The 20,599-nt window shown below is 46.6% G+C and overlaps 1 protein-coding gene across 2 annotated transcripts in view; it reads right to left on the reverse strand.

The window, feature by feature from the left end:
* Stpg1 (sperm tail PG-rich repeat containing 1) overlaps positions 1–20,599 on the reverse strand; it is a 40,311-nt gene that overhangs the window by 19,068 nt on the left and 644 nt on the right. For both annotated transcript variants that reach the window (XM_071618701.1, XM_027937677.2), the window contains exons 2-5: positions 18,563–18,681; positions 13,837–13,980; positions 9,970–10,088; positions 3,228–3,329 (exon numbers count right to left, since the gene is read on the reverse strand). In XM_071618701.1, coding sequence (XP_071474802.1) covers positions 3,228–3,329; positions 9,970–10,088; positions 13,837–13,906 — 291 coding nt within the window. In that variant the 5' untranslated portion in view covers positions 13,907–13,980; positions 18,563–18,681. The remainder of the gene's footprint in view (positions 1–3,227; positions 3,330–9,969; positions 10,089–13,836; positions 13,981–18,562; positions 18,682–20,599) is intronic.

Here is a 20,599-nt window from a genome sequence, read left to right on the forward strand (position 1 = left end):
TTTCTTCCCTGGCCGAGACTTTCCCTCTGAGTAAACCTGCATCTTGTTTCTTAGGTTAAATGGTCCGAGCGAGGAACTGATTCTCAAGGAACTGATTCTCGCGTCTTCAAGGTAGCGGAGGCCAGCCTCTACCCACGCCTCCACCCCTCCCATCACTGCCTTTCCTAGAACCCTATAATATTCCTGCTGTTTCAGCAGACCCAATGCCATTCCTTTCATGGAGACATGATAAACTATTTTCAGTCGAAAAACAAACAGAATCAATGTTTGTCAAATGAACAGGGACAAAAGCCACAGAAACTCAGCGATAACATCGCTTTGCCCCGGCACAGCATGGCTAGTGTTGGAGTCTGATAAAACATTTCCCATAATTTTATGGTTAAAAGCTTGAGAACACTGCCCTGGGTTTCCCCCGGGTTGACAGGGGTCAATAAACACAAACACAGAAGTGGGGGGAGCTGAGGAAGGCGTCCGCCCTCCATCTCGGCCCACCCCACTCTGTGCTCAGTGGTGACGGTGCCCAGGCCTGGTCTAGGGACCACCAGAGGTGGGAGTGTCCTCAGCTAGGGCCTAGTCTGGTTCGAGGCCAGCTCTGCCTCCTTCTGATCTAAGAATGTGTTGAAGTTCAGGCCCCATAGCCTGGTGCATCCTTTTCATTTTGGCCAATTGTTTACCAAGGACCTTGCTCTGCATTTAACCTTCATGAGAACCCCGAGGAGTGAATATCTTGCACTTTATGGGTGAGGAAATTAAATGCAGTGAAAGGTCCTTGCACTTTATGGGTGAGGAAATTGGACTTCTGCTCACTAAGTGGTGGGACCAACAGTCTTAGCCAGGCAGCCGACCTGCACCAATCCCCCATCCTAAAAGGAGTAGGTGAAGAGGCGTGGTCCCTGACTAACTGCAAACTTATTCCATCATAGAATCTTTTTGGCTAAAAAGACATTCGTTTTTCATTTGGGGGAAAATTATTCTAAAAAATCCCCAGTAGAGGCAAAGTTTCAAAGGTGTTGTCACGGGATTAGCTTCAGAGCACAGTGTAGAGTGACTGGCTTGCCCACCCTCCACAGCCCTGGTTCACCTGCGGGGCTGTGGTCTCCCATCTGGCCACACACTGGCATTTGGGAACCTCTCTCCAGCACACACTAACTCCTCCGGTGTCACTCCTGCCGGCACACAGAGAAAGGCCCCCTGTGTCATTTGCCTTCCTAGCCAGTCCTGTGAAAAATTCTGGAACAAAGACTTGGAATCTATTAATGGGGCACTTGACACCCTGTGAACACAGAGATGACAGGTCTTCTCAAAAGGCGGCCGTCGCTGTTCCAGGTGACCAGGAAGTTTCTAAAATTTATAGACCCAGAGGTTTGAGTCAGCCTCACCCACAAGTCACACTCCTCCTGGCCACGGCCCTCTTCCTCTGGTGAGGGCTACTCTAATTCCCTCAGAGCCTTGGGATCCGGAAGTGGAGAAGGTGCTCAATGTGAGGGTCACTGCAAGAGGGGTGGACAGATGGCATTGTCTCTGGGCCGATGCGGGGACACCTGACAGATGGCATCGACACCTGGGGCCTCTGCCCAAGGATGCAGGAACTTAAGTGTTTGGAAACATGAATGCAAAGTCCCTCCACCATCCAAGGGAGGACAACTCGCTGTCTGCCTTCAAAAGAAGGGAGCCCCCAAAGGGTTTGGTTCTGAGCTTGGAAAGGCCTGAGTAGATTCCATAATCTCAGAGCTACCCGCGGGCCCCTTTCCCCCAGACAGCCCAGCCTCATCATCTGGAGGTTAATCCTAGCAGGATGTCGTTCTCCAATCCAGTCCCCGTCTTGGCACCAAGGAAGAAGGGCAGAGCTCCTCCCTGTGAAGAAGTGCTGGGAGAGAAAACCTAGGTGTTGCCGGAAGTCCTGTTCGTGACTCAGGTGGCAACAATCATAACATTTAGCCTGTTCATGATGCTTTGCAGTTTCAAAGAGCGTTTCACTCATGCAACCTGCCCAGCGCCTCCAGGGAGGCTCCACTTTTATGAGACAACTAGGACACGAAGGGTGACGTGCCTGAGGTCACATCGCGTTCCACCACTGAGTCAGGATCAGTTCTTAAGTCCCCTCTCTGTGCCAGGGCATTGTAAGATGGCACTTCTTTTGCCAACTGCTTTTGAGCCTTTTTCCTGGGGTGGGGACAGAAAAATAGGTAGGGGCCTTCTGTGTGTGGACTAGTGGGGACATGTGTGTCCTTGGCCTCCTCAGTAATGGGGAGTGAACTCCCAAGGCGGTTTGCTTCTTGAATATTCAACTCTGCCAAACTTGACTTCCAATAAGAAGTGGCTACAGTCAGTGTGTCCTACATGGTCCCTGCGTGTGGCTTAAAAAGTCAATTCTGATGTCAGGAATCACAGCTCGTCTATGCAGGAGACCAGGATCACCTCTGGAGGGACAGAGGGTACATGGGTTTTGTCCTCTCTTCTACCTCAGCTGGTCTCGCCCCAGTTTGGACCTTTCTCTCACTCTATCTATTTTTCCTGCCAATTTATAAATATTTTTAAGGCTGACAGTCCTTTTCTTAAAAATAATTATAAATTGGAATGTGGCTTAGGGGTAGCGCAAGGGCCGACCCTGAGTGAAGTCCTGGGTTCCAAGGCCAGCGAAAAAAAAAAAAAGAAAAATAGGAAATGAACATCTTCCCCAGGTCTGGTCAGGGTCATGGGCACTTCTTCATGTTTGATTCTTCTATTTGATTGTCTAGAGACCTCAACAAAGAGAAAAATCCCACACCATACAGAAAAAAGAGGAGGAAGAAGTTGGGATCACAATTCAGGCCGCTGCCTGCTTTCTTTTTGGTTCTGTCAGATTTCTCAATAATCTGAACAACCTAATTAGAACAAGCACGGGGTCAAAACCGATCTGAGGACGAAATATGGTAAGAGTGACGTTTTCCTGTCATGCCTAAAAATCTCAGGAGGACACCTGTTTGGCCCACTTGATGACGACAGCATTGGTTTGGATGATCGGGTCTGGATGTGCCTCTGGCTTCTCTTTCCACTCTGGCAACATGTGACAATGGAAAAAGAAAATTATTTTGACACTGGGTCCAATATACCTGTGTGCAATCTGAGGAGGCATTTCCTCTCCTAATTAGAAACAAGGCCTCTGGAGAGGAAGGACCCCGTGTCCAGGGCCTGACTCCACACTGCAGGAAGGAATGACTGACCCCCACCCCGGGGACGGCTCTCACCATGGAGGGAAAGGTGCAGGTCCCCTTCTTGGACAGTGAGACGCTGTTGAACACAGGAGACTTGTGGATGACGTTGTAGAACCCAGGACCCGGAATGTCATCCTGAAAGCCAAGAGAAGGCAGAGGCATTAGGTCGCAGCCGCTCCAGGGCTCTTTTCTGCCATCGTGGCATCTGTTGACACCAGGCCTCACTGTCACCCCACGGGACGGGCAGCAGTGCCCCTTCCGTGGGACGCAGTCCAGCTGCACCATTTCCCAACTTGCCCAGTGTCTCTCTCAGCGACCGAGCATGGGACAGGACTCCCAAGGACCACACCGAATCGTCCTCCCAAAGAATGTTGTTGGATTTTTCCATGTCATTAGAGGAATGAGGGTACAAAGGGACACCAGATGTGGCCGGTGTGCAGGTCCCGGGTATGGATTGGGTAAGGGGAGGGGGACAGCTTCGCGTCACCACACCCTCCTTGTTGGTAGCAGGCCCGCCCTGGCCCCTGGGGACTCAACCCCCAGTTCTTTGTTCTGCATGTCAATGTGGCCAGCTCACAAGGCCGTGACTCGGGCTTGCGGTTCCCTGTTTATCTGCCTCGAGCATATGTGCTCAGGAACATCTTGACCTGTTCGAGCCTCCTGATAGGGGACGGTGACGTGACGGTAACCCAAGGACGCAGTTATTACTCTTCCCTCCTCACTTTTGAGTGATTTCCCGCAGCTGTTAAAAAGATATATAAGGGGAACAAATTTGGCAATAAAGCGCGCGCATGCTCCCTCCTGGATGAAGAACCTTGGTGTCCTGTGTATTCTTTAACCCCGCCGTCCCTCGCCGGACTCGGCTCCGTTAGCCGGACGCGGCACCTCCTGACTCAGCTTCCTCCTGGGCCCTTGAGAAGAGAAACCAGGGCGACCTGCCTCCCGTGGGAGACCGTTTCTAACCCAGATAAAAGGAGGCCAGCTCCTGGGACAGGTGCTAGATGCCACAGCTGTGCTGGAGAGGGACAGGAGCAGAGCCACAGCAGCCAGGCGGCCACTTCTGTGGGACGGCAGTCCAGCTGCACCATTTCCCAGGCTAGTCACCAGGCGTAAGAAAACGTCATCATTGGCCAGGCGAGAGGCTCAAATGACGAGGAGGCTTCACCGTGGCAAGCGTTTACTGAGCACCTACTTGGTGCTGGGGCTTTTCCAAGCTTGTCTGGGTTTCAGCACCACCAGTGAGGAAGGAATGCCACCCCATTCCACAGACACCCAGGCACAGGGAGGTGAATTCGCCCACAGTCCCACTGCCCTAAGTGGCAGTTCCTGCCCTCAGCGTGAAGTGCCTGGCGCTGTCTCCTTTACGCCTCACCCGGCCCTGGCAGTAGATGCACTATCAGAGCCACATTAAGGCAAGTGGGGTTCAGAGGAGTGGGGCCCATGGCTACTAAGAGCTGGGCCCCAGATTTGAACCCAGGCACCAGACTTGGATTTTGCCATCTCCAGTCTCTGCCGCCCAGCTACATCCTGCCCTGACCACCTTCCTCGGGCAGAAAGCACGGAGACCACAATTCCTGATTCCTAACCCTGTGACTTTCCCCGTCTTTCCTACACAATCTCATCAGAGCATTAGTCTGGTTCCGTGGGTAACAGTTAAATCTAGTTTAACTGAGAACATGGTGAGACTGTGTGGGTTCAAATTCTGGCTCTGACATTTACTAGTCACGTGACCTGGGGTCTTCTTGTCTTTAAAATGGGGATTAAATGAGCAAGTGCCGTAAGGTATCAGGACGGTGCCCCACACCCAGGGAGCGCTCGTGGGGGGAAGCTCACCCTGCAAACAGCTCCCTAGAGAAACGCTTCCTCATCCCTGCAGCCCCCACACCTGCACCCACCACCAGGTCCTCTCAACCCTCAGCCTGGGCGCTGGTGTCTGGGTTCGCCGGCTCCTGTCCCTGCAGTCAGCTCCCCTTCTGTCCACTGAGGACTGTCATTATTTATAAATCACCTCCCCTGCCCACCTGCCACGGGGCAAGGGTCAGAGCATTCGGCACAGAGGAAATGGTGCTGCCACCTGGCACAAGTCACCTCTTTGGGCCTTAGCTTCTCTCTCTAAATCCAAGGTGCTGGGTCTTGGATGCCACTGAGCTTCCAGAGTTCCTGAATCTAGGAAAAGCTGCAGCAGGAAGTGTGTGGCTCTTCTAGGTTTAAACTAGGGACAGAAGAGGGGCTGAGGGACAGTGGTAGAGCGCTTGCCTAGCATGTGGGAGGCACTGGGTTCAATCCTCAGCACCGGATAAAAATAAATACATAAAATAAAAGGTATTATATATAAATATATATATAAAGTTCTTTTAAAAAGGGACCAAAAAACCCACATCTCTAAGTCCCAGTCTGCCACCCCTGCTCAAACCTGACATATCTCTTCCCAAGAATTTTCTGAGCACTCGTGTCCCTGGGGAGCCAGGGTGGCTAGATGAAACACAAAATGTGGACGGATGCGCTGACCCACTGTGCCCAGCTCAATCAGAATTTCAGATAAACAACCAATAGCTATTTTAGTGTAAGCATATCCCATGTCGCATTTGGGGCATACTTACACTAATAAAATAGCTATCCCACACTCTAATTGAACTGAAGACCTGTATTTTTATCTGTGAAATCTGACCCTACTGGACCTCAGTCATACTTTAACTCTGCCACACTGCAAACTGGCTTGAGCCCAGGGCAAGCAGGAAGAGGACTGTCACCTCTTGGCCTGGAGGAAACAGTGCTCCCTTTTGCTCTTAATGAGTGTCCACGGAGAGGCCTCCTGGCAGCAGCAGGCTGCAGCTGGCCCGTGGCACCCGTGAGCCGAGCTGCTGAAAATAGACTTTGCCAGTGGTAATGTGAATTTGGCCAGGGTAGGGGTATTTAAACCACAGGGACTGGCAAAGGCTCCTTGCAGAGGGGACAGTGGGGTGACCTTCAGGTGACAGCCAGCTTCGGGGGATCCAGGTTTTCTCCCACAACTCCTTGGAGGGGGTGGCTCTTTGGGCGGATGATAAAAATCCAGAGCCTTTCCCTGCGGGATGACAGTTCAGGTGACTAATGTTTTGTGACAGTGGTGAGTTAAGTTGGGAGGGTGTGAACTTGGCCACCCCTTGGCTTCTTGGCTGAGACCATCTCAGAAGCAAAACCAAACAAACAAAGAAACGAAAATGGGCGTGGGGAGCGAAAGGGGAAGAGAGTCACATTCACCAGGGCTCTGCTGACTGCTCTTGAGAGCTGCACTGAGCCCGTGCCAGATGCCAAACTATTGTCCCCTTGCCTGTGTCACGGTGAGAGGCTTGTGTGAGTCATGACATGAGAAGGGGGCAGGACAGTGACAGAGCATGGAAGCCACGGTCATCATCCCCATCACTGCTCTTCACAGGGCTGCAAGAGCCTTGAGGGAGTCAAGACCCTGTGGGGGGGTGGGGGGGGCCAGAGGTCTGCAGGGTGGATTGGCAGGTGTGTCCCCATCGTCCCACCCAGGGTACCTCCATGCAGCATTTGGTTGAAAGGCACTTTGAGAGCTCATTTGAAGATTCAAGTCCTGGATGGGCACCTCTGCATGTGCCAAGATGGACGACAAGCCATAGTCACCTGACCTCAGACTAGGCACAGAGAGGGGAGAGGAGGAGGGAGCAGGGACATGGCAGGACTTGCAGAGCTGAGAGCCAGTCACATCTTCATACAGTCTGATATTAAAATTCTGTCCAATTAGTACTTTGTATCAAATCGCTGGTTTGTCAAACCAACTTCTGGCTTGGAAAATGCAGGCTCTGCAGAGCCACTGGCTAAAGACCACCCTGGGTCAGCAAGGTGATCCGCCCGGCTCTGGGCTGTTTTAGAAGTGACTAGCTGGTGTTTCTCAGATGAGCACAAGGTGGAGGGACATGGGTCGCTCTGGTTGGGGTGTGTAACAGGGGGAGGCCAGGCCTGAGGGGAGCAGCTCTGGCCTGCGGCTGATCTACTGGCAAAATTGCCTGCAAGTTCAAAGTTCCCCGGGGAAGAGCTTCTTTTGACAAAGGCCTTAGTTTCATGGTCTCAGGACAATGTGTCCATCCACCCTGATGACTTCACCCAAGGCTACAGAGCTGCCACTGAGGGGGCTGGGGATCTAGCTCAGAGTTTGTGCCTCCCATGCACAAGGTCCTGGGTTCAATCCCCAGCACTGCCAAAAAGAGAGAGAGAGAGAGAGCGCTTCCACTGAGTCTGACTGTGGCCCAAGAAGTGCAGAGAGTACAGACCAACAGGTAAGAGAGCTGGCATCTCCCCAGGGCACACGCCCTCTCTGGGACACACGTCCCTCACCACCTGCGAACCTGAGAGGCAAGGTGTGGGGAAGGGCGGGTGGCCAGGTCTGTGGTTTTCTAACTGCTCTTGAACCCCATGAGCAACCCAGGGAGGGACGGAGGAGGCAGCAGCCCCAGCTTTGCTTTCTCTGGTTCACAGAGGGGCTTTAGCACGTCCTTAGGGCCACCCAGCTTGGGAAAAGGTGCCCTCGACCTATGGTGAATTGGGAATGAAAAGGGGAGATGGGAGCAAACTTCCAGCAGGTCCCGGGGCTGTGCTCGGCCTGAGCGCAGAGGACCAGCCAGATGCACACAGGTAGAGAAGGTCCAGCCGCACAGATTGTCCGTGCAGACACCAAGCCCTGCGAAGGACTCTGCCCCTAGCGGCCATCTCCTGGGGACCGTGAGCTGGCAAGGAGGCCACAGCCTTGCACAGTTGGCCTGGGGAGGAAGGCGCGCCCTCCGGAGGCAGCCATTCCCCGTGCTCCAGACACACTAGTGGGCCCCGACGGGAGGTGAGGATTCAGGCCAGGGATGAGCTCAGGCTCGGGGTGTGGACGGTTCCTGTCCTGAGGAGGGCGGGGAGGCCTTTTAACTCGCATTGCCTCACTAAATTATTGGGTGATGTTCTACAAGCTCCTTAGCTTCTCAGTGCGCTGTTGATTTTCTGTGTCTACATATGACCTGAATTCTATGTTTCAGATGAGGAAGTTGAAGCCTAGAAAAGACACACAGCTGGTGTGACAGCACCCAGTGACAGAATGGAACACGGCGGGGGGCCTGATCTGGGATCCCATGCCCTTTCCATTAACCTCCATGCCTTTAACATCAAGTTCAAATACGTAGTGTCGCCATATTTGAAAAGTGGGGATCAAACTTCCAAGCGCACTGACTCTGTGTTTGATGCTGCCTGTAGCTTCGGCTGGCTGCCACCCTGGCTTCTTTGGTAGAAAATGTTCTGAAAATGCTAGTGTTTTAAATGACAATTTATCAAAGTCGGGCCCCTGAGGTCTCTGGACCTGCGTCTCCAGACCCAATCACTCACATCTCGCCCTGGCCAGAGCTCTAGTTGCCAGCGCCCTTTCTAGACACATGCTGACTTCCATCAGCCAAATTTATGGCCTCGCAGGCCACAAAAGCAGGCGTGGTTCAGTGTGGAAAGCGCAAGAGGCTTTGGAGTGAGCTGGGCCTGGGCTGAGAGCTAATTCTTCCAACGCTGAGTCAGCAAATATTTATTGAGCGCCTCTTCTGTGCCCAACCCTTCGTGTGTGACCTTGGGTGGGTCACTCTACCTCCCTAAGACTCAGTTTCCTCTTCTGTTAAATTAAAATAATAAACCCTCCCTGTTAGCATTGTTCTGCGGAGGAGAGGAACAACCTAAAAGGGATTTGACACACGGCAGGGATCAATCAGTGGTGAGGCCGGGCTGCAATCACCCTGTAGAGGGACATTATGGTGTGGTGAGATTGCCACGTGGAAACCCAGATGGCAGCGGAGAAGGGCCTGGCAGCTAAGATCCAGAGAAACTAGAAAGGAGAGAAAATGCCTGAGCAAATATTTATCCTCTTTGGGGAAATCTACAAGTAATTTTAAAAAGTACCCGTGTGGGGGGTGGGGTGGGGGGTGTGCACAGTATTCCTTATTGTTTGCTTCTTAAAATCCTGAAATATCTCACGTGAGCTGCCAACGCCCTCTGGCTCCTCACTCCTGCTCACGGGGGAGGAACCAGGCTGAGGAAGCCGGGGGCTCTCAGCGTCACACCTCGCCCGTGTTCAGATCCTAGACCTCCTGGGCAAGGTGGCAGGATGACCACATTTAGAAGACAGCACAAGGTGACTGAGGCCATCGCTCCTCCAGAGGGTTCTTCTCCAGGTCTTGGTTCAATGAGGGAATGAACCATGGAGTTGCCTCGGCCCCCTGCTGGTGAGAGGGGAGAAGGCCAGGCCCCAGAAACCCCAAAGTAGAAAAGAGGGTAAGGAGACACAGAAATGTGGGGAAGAGGGTGCAGAGGGAGGAGCGCAGTCATGAGCTATTGTTTAAGGAAGCTTTTTGGAAAAGGTGTGCGGGCCTCCTCACGAAGGTAATTCTAAATTTATCAGACTCCTCCCTCATGTTATTTGAAGAAAATCGTGATTTCTTCCCATGTAATATGGACTAGAGTGAGACTTTTTTTCTTTAACTGAGTACACATGGGATTGGGGGAATTTTATATTTTTATGATCTTCAAATATACTTTTTAAAGATATGTGGTTCACCTCAATATTTTTGACACCATGGGTCCAGAAAAGGCTGCTGTAAGGTCCCAAGACAGTCTTACAGCCCCCCAATGGCCGCAAGGGCGGGGAGGAGGCTGTGACTCCTTTGACGACACTGCCCTCTGCTGTTCACAGAGAGACTCACAACATGTCTTCAGGCTAAAATCCAAAAATAACCCACCTCCAACACAGTGTCATTACCTGCTTATGATAAAATCTCTTGGCTTGACTGTTAAATCCTTTTTTTTCTTGTTCTGGAGCTACTGGAATTTGTGATTTAAAAGGAATGGAGGGTTTTGTTGGATATGCAGCAGTAAAACCTAAACCACAAAAACAAAATAAAAATCAGCACCAAAAAAAATGAACTGACAAATACAGAAAACACAGAGGTGTACACTAAAGTTTTATTTTAAATGGAACAGAAGAGAAACTTGCCTTTTATTGGTTTATTTTTCTACTGGGGATTGGACCCAGGGGCACTTGACCACTGAGCAATATCCCCAGCCCTTTTTTTTTTTTTTTTACTTTGAGACAGGGTCTCACTAAATTTTTACTTTGAGACAGGGTCTCACTAAATTGCTTAGGGCCTCCCTAACTTGCTGAGGCTGGCCTCAAACTCTCAATCCTCCTACCTCAGCCTCCTGACCCACTGGGATTACAGGCGTGTGCCACCACGCCCAGTGAAACTTGCCTTTTGACAAGAGGCAAACATGAAACTGAATTTTCAAAAAAAGTCTTCCCCACTTGTTTTTCTTTTCCTTTTGGTAAGTTGTTGGGGTTTCCCCCTCTCCAGTCTCACACTAATGAGATGGGGGTCACATAAGCACACTGAAGCAGTCAGTCACAGGCAAAAGGAAGGAAGAAGGGAAAGAGGGGAAGGACAGGGGACAGAACCATTGCTCTCTGTCCTCCAGGGACCGGGTCGGTCACCTAGAGATCCGCAGAGAGTGGAGTGGCTCGCACTCTAGGACGCTGTGCAAGGCAGGTGGCGGATTCTGCTTTGAGCAGACGTGGGGTTCAAAAGCAGAAAGGGGGTCGCTTCCAGAAAACTAGGCTTACATTGTGGATGTCTGGGCTGGGCGTAGAAGTGCTCAGAAGATGTGTCCCCCTCCCCCGGTCTGGGAAGTTGTCCCAGTTGCTAGAACTTGACAGTGTCAATCTGGTGAACAGGTCGATTACAAACTCCAGCCTGTGGGTTCAGCACAGGGCTCACCGCTTTTGAGCCCCACCCCTCCCTCTTCCCCTTCCACCCCACCCGGCTCCGGCTCCGGGAAGGCTGATGACAGGGCCCGGTGCTCCCTTCTGGGACATTCCTGAATTCAAACCATGAAAGCCCCTGCCCTCCCTCCAGCCCCACCCCTAACACAACAAAGGCCCCCTGCCAGCCGGTCTCCCTGTCCCCAAACCATTTTGGAATAGTTAAGGCCTGCTCACCCCCCACAGGAAGCCTCATGTGTGAGTGAGGGACCTTCTCACACCCTCCCGAGACCCCCTCCCCACTCATTGGTGTTGACACCCCAGCCAAAGTTTGAGTGGGGTCCATCCTGACTCTGGGCTGTTCACAGCAGTAAGCCAAAGCATCTTGACCTCAGAATCCTCAACCTCAGGGAGAAGATACCGTGGCTGCGGAACCAGATGGCCGAGAGAAAGGAAAGGGGTGTGGGTGGACAGCAGTGGTGTGTGTTTGCATGAAAACAATCCTGTAGGCGGGTTTCTTGGTCTCTGATTTTTTTTCCCCCAGTACTGGGGATTGTACCTTACCATGAGTTATATCCTCCGTCCTTTATACTTTTTATTTTGAGACAGTGTCTCACTAAGTTGCTTAGGGTCCCTCTAAGTGGCTGAGGCTGGCCTCAAATTTGCCATCCTCTTACCCCAGCCTCCCAAGTTATTAGGATTACAGGCATGCTCCACAGCACCTGGCTGTCTGAGTTTTTGAAAAAGCCAAACTCTTTTCCAGGGAGGAAAACCCAATGCTAATAGAAGCCTCTCTGGGGTTCTAGTAGGAACCAGCCTTACAGATGAGGAACCTAAGGTCAGAGGGGTTAAGTTACTCACCCAAATCACCCAGCCATAACTAGAACAGCTGGGATTTGAACATGATTTGTCTCAGGATCACAGGCTCTTAATTACTACACTGTGCTTCCCCCTCCTGAGCCAGGCCCATGGTAAGCCCTCAATAAATGAATGATGAAATAATGGAGACAGGGACACTCTAGCCTCATTTGCCTGGGCTGAGCATGGAGCACGTAGAAAAAGCTGAAAGTGCGGAGAGAGCAGTGCACGTTCCCTCTTTTCCTCCCTTTGCCACTGCTCCTCATTTACGTAGGTGATGGCGACGCACCCTTTGCCTTAAGGATGCGCTCCAGCAAGTCAAAGAGCAGAGCAGCTGCAAGACTTTGGTCTCTAAAAGCCTAAGTTTGTAAACTAACAAAGGGTTTATAGAGGAGGCAGTACAGACAGGGGGTTAGAAGAGGGTACAAGGAGGCCATTCTCCCAGGAGAAGGAAAGGTGACTGAGATGGAGGCTCTGGCTACAGAGGTGGCAGAGCCCCAGCCGCTCTCTTGATGAGAGAACACGGTGAAACAGGACCTGAAAAAACCCTCTGGGGGACTGAAACTCCGTCTCCAGCCAAAATGGGGCTGGAATTGCCTTCCCAGTCAGAAAGAAAAAAAAAAATTAATGGGTGAAATATACGAAACAATCAAGTCACTGAAACTGGCCAAAGAAGAATGGGATCTCTGAGAAGGGCAATCAATGTGTGCTGCTTCACCCGGCCAAAAAAATTCTAAAGTATACGAAAATGGAAAGAATGGATCACCAGCAAACTGGACCTATAGGAAACACTGAAGCAGGTCCTTCCCGCAGAAGAAAAATGATACCAATGGGAAACCTGGATCTACATAGAGGAATGAAGAGTCTGGAAATAGTGAATATTTGGGTATATGTAAAATATAAAATTATGAGTATCAATGGATCATTTTAAATATAAATATAAAACGTGAATCGGTTTAAAAACAATTTGAATGTTTAAAGCAAAAATAATAACAAAGTCATGTGGGGTTTATAATATCTATGTGTAGAAGTAGAATGTTTGATGATAACAACGCAAAGGCCACAAAGAGAAAAATTTAAATATATTGCTTTAAGGCTCTTCTCCATGTGAAGTGTGAGGACATCACTTCATGGTTGGTTGTGATAAGTTAAAGATGTTTTCTATAAAGTCTAAAGAAGAGATCAATGACTTTTTCTATCAAGGGCTCGATAGTAATTATTTTAGGCTTGGCCAACTGCATCGTCTTCGCTGCAACCATCCAACTATGCCATTCCAGAGTAAAAGCAGCCACAGATAATACATAAGTAAATAGGAATAGGTGTGTTCCAACAAAATTTTGTTTATAAAAACAGGCAGCAGGTCAGATTTGACCCAAAGGCCACATTTTGCCAAACTTTGCTCTATAGCAACCGTGAGGAAAATACTACAAAGAGTTATTCCCAATAACAAAAGAGATAAAGTAGAAGCATAAGAACAATATAAAAGACAAAAAAAAAGAAGAAAGAATAAACAAGCCAGATAAAAAGCAATTTACAAAGCAACAGACTTAAACAACATAGGAATAAATCACATTAAATATATGCAGTCTAAAATATCAGAAAAAAGACAGAGATGGTCAGGTTAAGTAGGAAAGAAAGACCCAACTCTTGGCTGCCTGTAAGAAACAAACTTTAACTATAAACCCAGAAATCAGTTAAAAGCAAAAGAATGGGGACTTTCGGTGAGAACTTACACTGAGTTTTAGGAATCAAAGAAGACAAGATCTCTTACACAGCTGAAATTTGAGGACTGTGATTCTTAACAGATACACGGAAATAACAAGTCTGCCTTTTTGTTGTTGTTGAGGACCTTCTTCCCAGTCATCACCATTAGGGCAGCAGGAGCTAAGGCAAGCCTTCAGGGTGGCTGGTGGACACAACCCAGGATTTGCTATGTCCCCACCCAGTGTGCTCTCATGTACTGTCAAGAGCCCTCTTCTCCTGGCACAGACGGGTTATTGAAATTGACTGGACCTTTCTGTATCTTGTTGGTGTGTCTGGAAGGTCTACCAAGGCGTTCGTCCTTCTGTGCAAAGTTGTCCATGTTAGCAAAGTTCTGTGATGCATTCCATTTGTTTGTGGAAAACCTCTGCTAACTCTTCTTCTAAGCACCTAGAACTGCAAAATGCAACATTTGTAGGGACCATTTCACACTGGTATTATCACAGTGGGGTTCTGTTCTATCTACAGGCTGCACTGAGAAATCTTGTTGGGTAGAGGCTGAGCTTCACCAAGTTCTGTGACCCCCAAGTCCCCCGCACTTTGTGTGGTCTGCAGTAGGAGATCTGTGAGAGCTCGCTGCTGATGTTGCTGACAGAGCTACTTAAAGCTCTGAATTTTATTTTCATCTTACAAATTGAGCTTTACTGGGGTATAACTGATGTACAATAAAAATTCATCAGTGTTGACCCTATCTCAAAATAAAAATAAAAAGGACTGGGTGTACAGCTCAGTGGCAGAGTACCCCTGGGTTCAATCCCTAATGATACCACCATGATAAGGATATTAAATTTACCTTCATCCCAAGCAAGTTCCCAAGTCCTTCTGCAGTCAGTACCTGCCCCACCTGATAGAAATGCTTTTGGTCATTAAGTACTGTCATGTCTGTCTTTTTTTTCACTTAGAATGACACCTTTGGAAATCTTCCAAACTGTTGCGTGTATCATTATTTGTTTCCATTGCTCCAAATCCTCACCAACATTTCCTTCCTCAGTGTGTTTGTTTGTTGCAGTGCTGGGGATCTAACTTTTTTTTTTTTTTTTTTTTTTTTGGTATTGGGGGTTGAACCCAGGGGTGCTTTACCATTGAGCCACATCCTCAGCCCTTTTTATTTTTCATTTTGAGACAGGAGCTCGATAATTGACCAGGCTGACCTTGAACTTAGGATCCTCCTGCCTTGGCCTCCTGAGTCAATGGGATCATAGGTGTGCCCCACTATGCCTTGCTTAGGTTTAGGTCTTTTTAAAATTCTCAGTGATATTTTGTAGTTAGTGTACAGATACAGCACATATTTTGTTAAATTGAATCTTAGAGGTAAATCATATTTTTGTCATGAAAATGGAATTTTAAAAAATTTCAATTTCCAATTGTTTATTGATAGTATATAGAAATAAAAGTAGTTCTATGGGCTGAGGTTGTGGCTCAGTGGTAGAGTACTCACCTAGCATGTTGGAAGCCCTGGGTTTGATCCTCAGTACCACACAAAAATGAATAAATAAAATAAAGGTATTATGTCCAACTACAACTGAAAAAAATAGTCCTACATATATTATAAATCTCACATTTTTTTTTATGTAACCACTCAATTATCTTTTAAAGAGATTAAAATAAGAATAAATGTATTTGATGTTTACCATTTTGGGTGCTTTTTAATCCTGTGTAAATCCAAGATTCTGTCTGGCACCATTGTGCTTCTATCTACAGAACTTCTATTAGCATTTTTTGCAAAGCAGATCTTCTGATAACACACTTTCTAGGTTTTTGTTTGTTTGAAATGGTCATCACTTTCTTTCATTTTTTTGAGAGTTATTTTCACTTGGCCATTGGATTCATCAGGTTTTTCCCCTACTATCAACTCTCCCTAGCACTTTAAAATATATTCGTCCATTGTTTTCCAACTTGCATAATTTTTTATGAGAAGTCTATTGTAATTTTTCTCCTCTGTAAGTAATATGTCTTTTTTAAAAATATATTTGGTTAATTTAGTTGTAGGTCGACACAATACCTTTTTTTTCTTTTTTATTATTTACATGTGGTGCTGAGGATTGAACCAGGGCCTCACACGTGCCAGGCAAGTGCTCTTCAGCTGAGCCACAACCCCCGGCCCATTAATATGTCTTTTTATTTACCTATTTTTAATCTTTTGTTTATCACTTTTATACAGCAATTTGATGTTTTCCAATTTTTTATTGTGTTAAAATACACACAGCATAAAAATTAACCATATTAACCATTTCCATATCTTTGAGATTTTAAAAAAATTTCAAGTGATTATTATTTTAGTTGGAAACAATATCTTAACCATTTCTAAGTATACAGTTCAGTGGAATTTGGAATTCAATTCATAATATTGTGCAACCATCACCACCATGTAGCTCTATAAATCTTTCATCTTGCAGAAGTGAAACTCTCCTTGGTGTTTAATACAAGATGGTACTTCCTCCATATTCCCCCCCACCCCACCCCACTCCCCAGGCTGCCACCGTTCTACTTTCTATGATTTTAATTACTCTAATTACCCCTCGGCCATTTGATTTAAGGGCATAATTTTCTTTAATGCTTTTAAATGTTTGGGCTCCACTGAACTTCCTGAATCTGTACACTTATAGTTTTCATCAAATTTGGAAAACTTTCAACCACTGGTTGTTTCTGTTTTGTTTTGTTTTTTCATTTTTATTTTTACTTTTTTAATCTTTTATTTTTCAGTGACTGTTTTTTCTTTTTTTCTGCTTTCTCTCTCCTTTCCTATATTGTTATGTCCTCAGCTCCCCACACCTCTCTCTCACCTTCCATAGTGTCTAAGCTTCTGCATATGCTATCAATTGAACTTTTATTTTGTTTTAAAAACAATTTTTTAAGTTAAAAAAAAAGCCTCTTCCATTCCTAGCCTCGTCGTGTTCCTGTTTTCCTTTACGTCCTTGAGCATATTTGTAAGATTTATAATAGTTGCTTTAAGGTCCTTTTCTGATAGTTCTAGAATCTCTGTCATTTCTGGGACTATTTTATTGATTGGTTATTCCCCAGCATGTGGGTCATATTTCTCCATGTCTTCTCATGGCGATTTTGTATGGGGACTAGATATTGTGAATTACATTGCTGAGTGATGCACTGTGATGTATTCTTGAAAAGAATGTTGTACTCCCCCGCCTCTGGCGTACTTCTCAGTAACTTATAGATGATCCTTCCAGGATTTCAAACTCTGAAAGGTGCAGAGCACCTTTTTTCCTGGGAACTACTAGGGCATGCGCTTCTGTGACTCTCCCCAGCCCCTCTCTAATCCAATGCTCTCCATTCTGGTTCATGGGAACATGAAATGTGACCGTTCTGAGTAGCCCCAGAAATTGCTCAGCCTGCTGCCCTCTGCCCCAGTCTTAGTTTCTTTTCATGCATGAGCAGAGTATTACTCAGCCGAAGACTTGGGGAGACCCCTCTTTAGATTTATGAACTTTTTTGCCTACAGCTCCCCACCTCTTGTATTCTAGCTTGTAAATTCTGGATTCTTTAGCCTCCCTGAAACTCTGATCTCTAACTCCTTCTGTTAGTCAGCTTTCTGTCACGGTGACAAAATACCTGAGATAATCAACTTAAAAGGAGGAAAAGCTTATTTGGAGTTACAGTTTCAGAGGTTTCAATCCGTAGCTGCTTGGCCCTTCACTCTGGGCCTGTGGCAGCACCTTACTCCATGGTGGGAACACATGGCAGAGGAGGCCTATTCACTCATGGCAGATGGGAAGCAAAGGGAAACAGGAAGGGACCAGGGGCCCAATATCCTCTTCAAAGGCACGCCCCCAGCGACCAACTCCTTCATTAGGCCACTGCTCCTAGAGGTTCTGCTACCTTCCGATAGTGCCGGTCTGGGAACAAAGCCTTCAACACATGGGCCTTTGGGGTGCATTCAAGATCCAAACTGTAGCACCCCTCAACTCAGAAATCCAGAATTTCTTTGTATCACTCCCTCCACCCTTATAATGTGGCCTGGAAACTGTCTACAGTCTTAGTGGGGACGACTGTAGGGCTCATTTTGCTTTTCTAGCCTCAGGAATTGCTGTGTGGCACTGCCTGTTCTCTGACATCTAAAAAGAGTTTCACATTGGTCTACTTTTTAGTTGTGATCAGCACAGACAGTCTAATTTCCAGGGTTCATTTTTTCATGAGTGGTCTTGGGGTTAATCTTGCCCACTCCCCGGGCCCGAACTTATACCATTTGTAAATACTAATGAATGGAGGATTAAATAAATAATTTTATGCTAAGCTAAACCCCCTCCCCCAGGTATCTGTTCCTTACTTTATTCTGTCACCTTCAGCCACATTTCTCAATCTTCATTGGTTGGTAATCTATACTAAGAATTTAATATTTAATTGAATTACTTGGTATTACCCTCCAAGAAATTAAGAGATTCAAAATAACAGAAAAAAAATCAATAATGATCACAGCACAATCGCCACTCCATTGTAACAATATCTTTAACGGTCTAGAAAAACAACCCCGTTCACAAACCCTTCAATGCTGATTGTTTCAATAAGAACCATCCTCTTCCCTAACTTCAATAAAACTGTTACTAAAAAAAAATGCATCAGTATTCTAGAATTATGGTGATTAAAATTATTCTCTTATTGGGGCTAGGGTTGTGGCTCAGTGGTAGAGTGTTCGACTAACTTGCATCAGTATTCTAGAATTATGGTGATTAAAATTATTCTCTTATTGGGGCTAGGGTTGTGGCTCAGTGGTAGAGTGTTCGACTAACTTAGGCACTGGGTTTGATCCTCAGCACTACATAAAAATAAATAAATAAAAATAAAGGCATTGTGTCCACCTACAATTAAAAAATATTTTTTAAAAATTATTCTCTTATTATAATAATAATGCATCTAAATTATCAAAATGTTGCAAAATTGTTAGAAATTATGGAAATGTTCAAAACAATCGCTATCCCTGCCACCCAACGACAGCACTGCTACCTCCCAGCCCTCCCCAACCTACCTGGGAAGTCGAGAGGGGAGTTGGTGCAGCCCAGGTGTGGACGGAGCACTGCTCAGGGGTGCCTCACTGGGGTACTTGTTTGTACAACTGTACATGACAGGTTGTCACGGGCCTAGAATCTGAGAAAGAGCAGTGAAGATATACCTTCCTCCTGACCAACTCATAGATTTAAGCAATTCCCAGGTGCAGCAGTCAAGGGTATCCAGTCCTGCGTTCAGGATTCTGGTCCTGCCACTACATAGGTCTAGTTTTCTGGGCTCATTTCTTCCTTCCTAAACTGGAAAGGATGAGAGCACATTCCTCTCAGGACACTTGTGAGGATTAGCATGATGATTCACTGAAGCAGTTGATGCAGCCTGACCTCAGGAGGCTCTTCTAACGTTAGGATTTGATATAAACAGAGACTTTGTACTAACAGCTTCAAATAATAGCTATCATTTATTGAGCACTTATGGCCCCCTGTACAGAGACTTCACACAATCCTTACAGTAATCGAGTGAGGTGTCACCACTGTTTTACACACAAGAGGGCTGAAGTTTAGAGGGAAGCTTTTGGTGACTTGTCCAAGATCCTACGAGGAGTAAGGTGGAATCAGGCTTCAAACCCATGAAGCCTGATCTCTGCTCACAATTGACCTCCAGGGAAATGTCTAAGGTGGCACACACTAAATGTTAACATGCAAAGTTGGACATTTACTACACTTGAGTGACCATGAGAAAAGCTAGATGTTGCATACAGTTCCAAAATACAAAGCAAACATTTGAAACTGTTTTGAATTTTCACAGAATGCTAAGGTTCTTCAGAATGCAGTTTGAAAATTCAATGAGGCATCACTGTTGAGCAGTTCTAATGGCTAGAAAGTTCCTTCCTATATCAAAGTGAATTCCCTCCCCCCCCCTTTAGCCCACCTGACTTCTAACCTTGGAACCACTCAGAATAAAAATCTTATTTCTCTTCTTCATTGGTGATTTTTCAAAATTTAGGTTTGTGAAATTTTTATGTGTATGTGTGTGCTCTGGGTTATAATGTAAAGTAAGTGCCTTTCTTATTGTGAGTCACAGTGAGATACTCTATATGACTATACTTCAAGAATTTGAAAGCAGTTATTAAGACTAAAGACTAACCCTCTTCCCCCAGGGACGTCTTGGCTTCTGTAATATCTCCCTTGTGGCATGGAGACTACCTGTTCTCACTCTATGGACAACGTTCCTGTCATTAAAATCGTCTAGGCTTCTGCTCAAACCTTCTTAGGAATGTCGTCCCTGACCACCCTTTCTTAAGAAGCACCAGCCCATCTGTCTCCAGACCCTTACTCTACTTTATTTCTTTGAAAGCACTTTTCACTACCCAATCTTATTTTGTATATCATTAATTCATTTGTTTATGATCTTCCCAGAACTAGATTCTATATTTAACTCACATAATTATAACAATAGGCATGCTCTCATTCTACCATCTCTTTTTACAAAAATGTTATTATATAGCTAATTTATGCATTTATACTATAGTATTTTACACATATTACTGTAGAGGGTATATCAATATGTACTAAGTATATATTGGCATATCAATATATCATATGTATATAGATAGGTATGTACATTGGTATATCAAGATATATTAGTACATATACTAAGCCAGCTATACTGTTACTTTTTTGTGGAATTTTATGGAATTTGCCTAAGTAGTTTTGACTACAGTTGATTTTTAACGATTTAGTGATATGCTATCAAACATCTTGGAAGCATTTTACATTTTTCAAAGCACTCTCAGACTAATAACCCCGTTAGGTATGCTTTTTAGACTGAGAAAGTGTGTCAGAGGGCTGGAAGGCACTCTAGCGGCCGACTAGTGACCATTAGACTGCAGTGTCACCCTTCCGTCTTACATACGGGTAAATCAAGTCCCCAAATAGGAAAGGCATTTGCTGAGGGGCAGCCGATGGTGTGGGTGGACCGGGGGTTAGCGCTCAGCAACCTGCGGCTCTCCCACCACCCGGCTCTCCCACCACCCGGCACCGGACCCCCCAAACGTTTG

The sequence above is a fragment of the Marmota flaviventris genome, chromosome 10 (genome assembly GCF_047511675.1).
Source record: "Marmota flaviventris isolate mMarFla1 chromosome 10, mMarFla1.hap1, whole genome shotgun sequence".
Taxonomy (NCBI): Eukaryota; Metazoa; Chordata; class Mammalia; order Rodentia; family Sciuridae; genus Marmota; species Marmota flaviventris.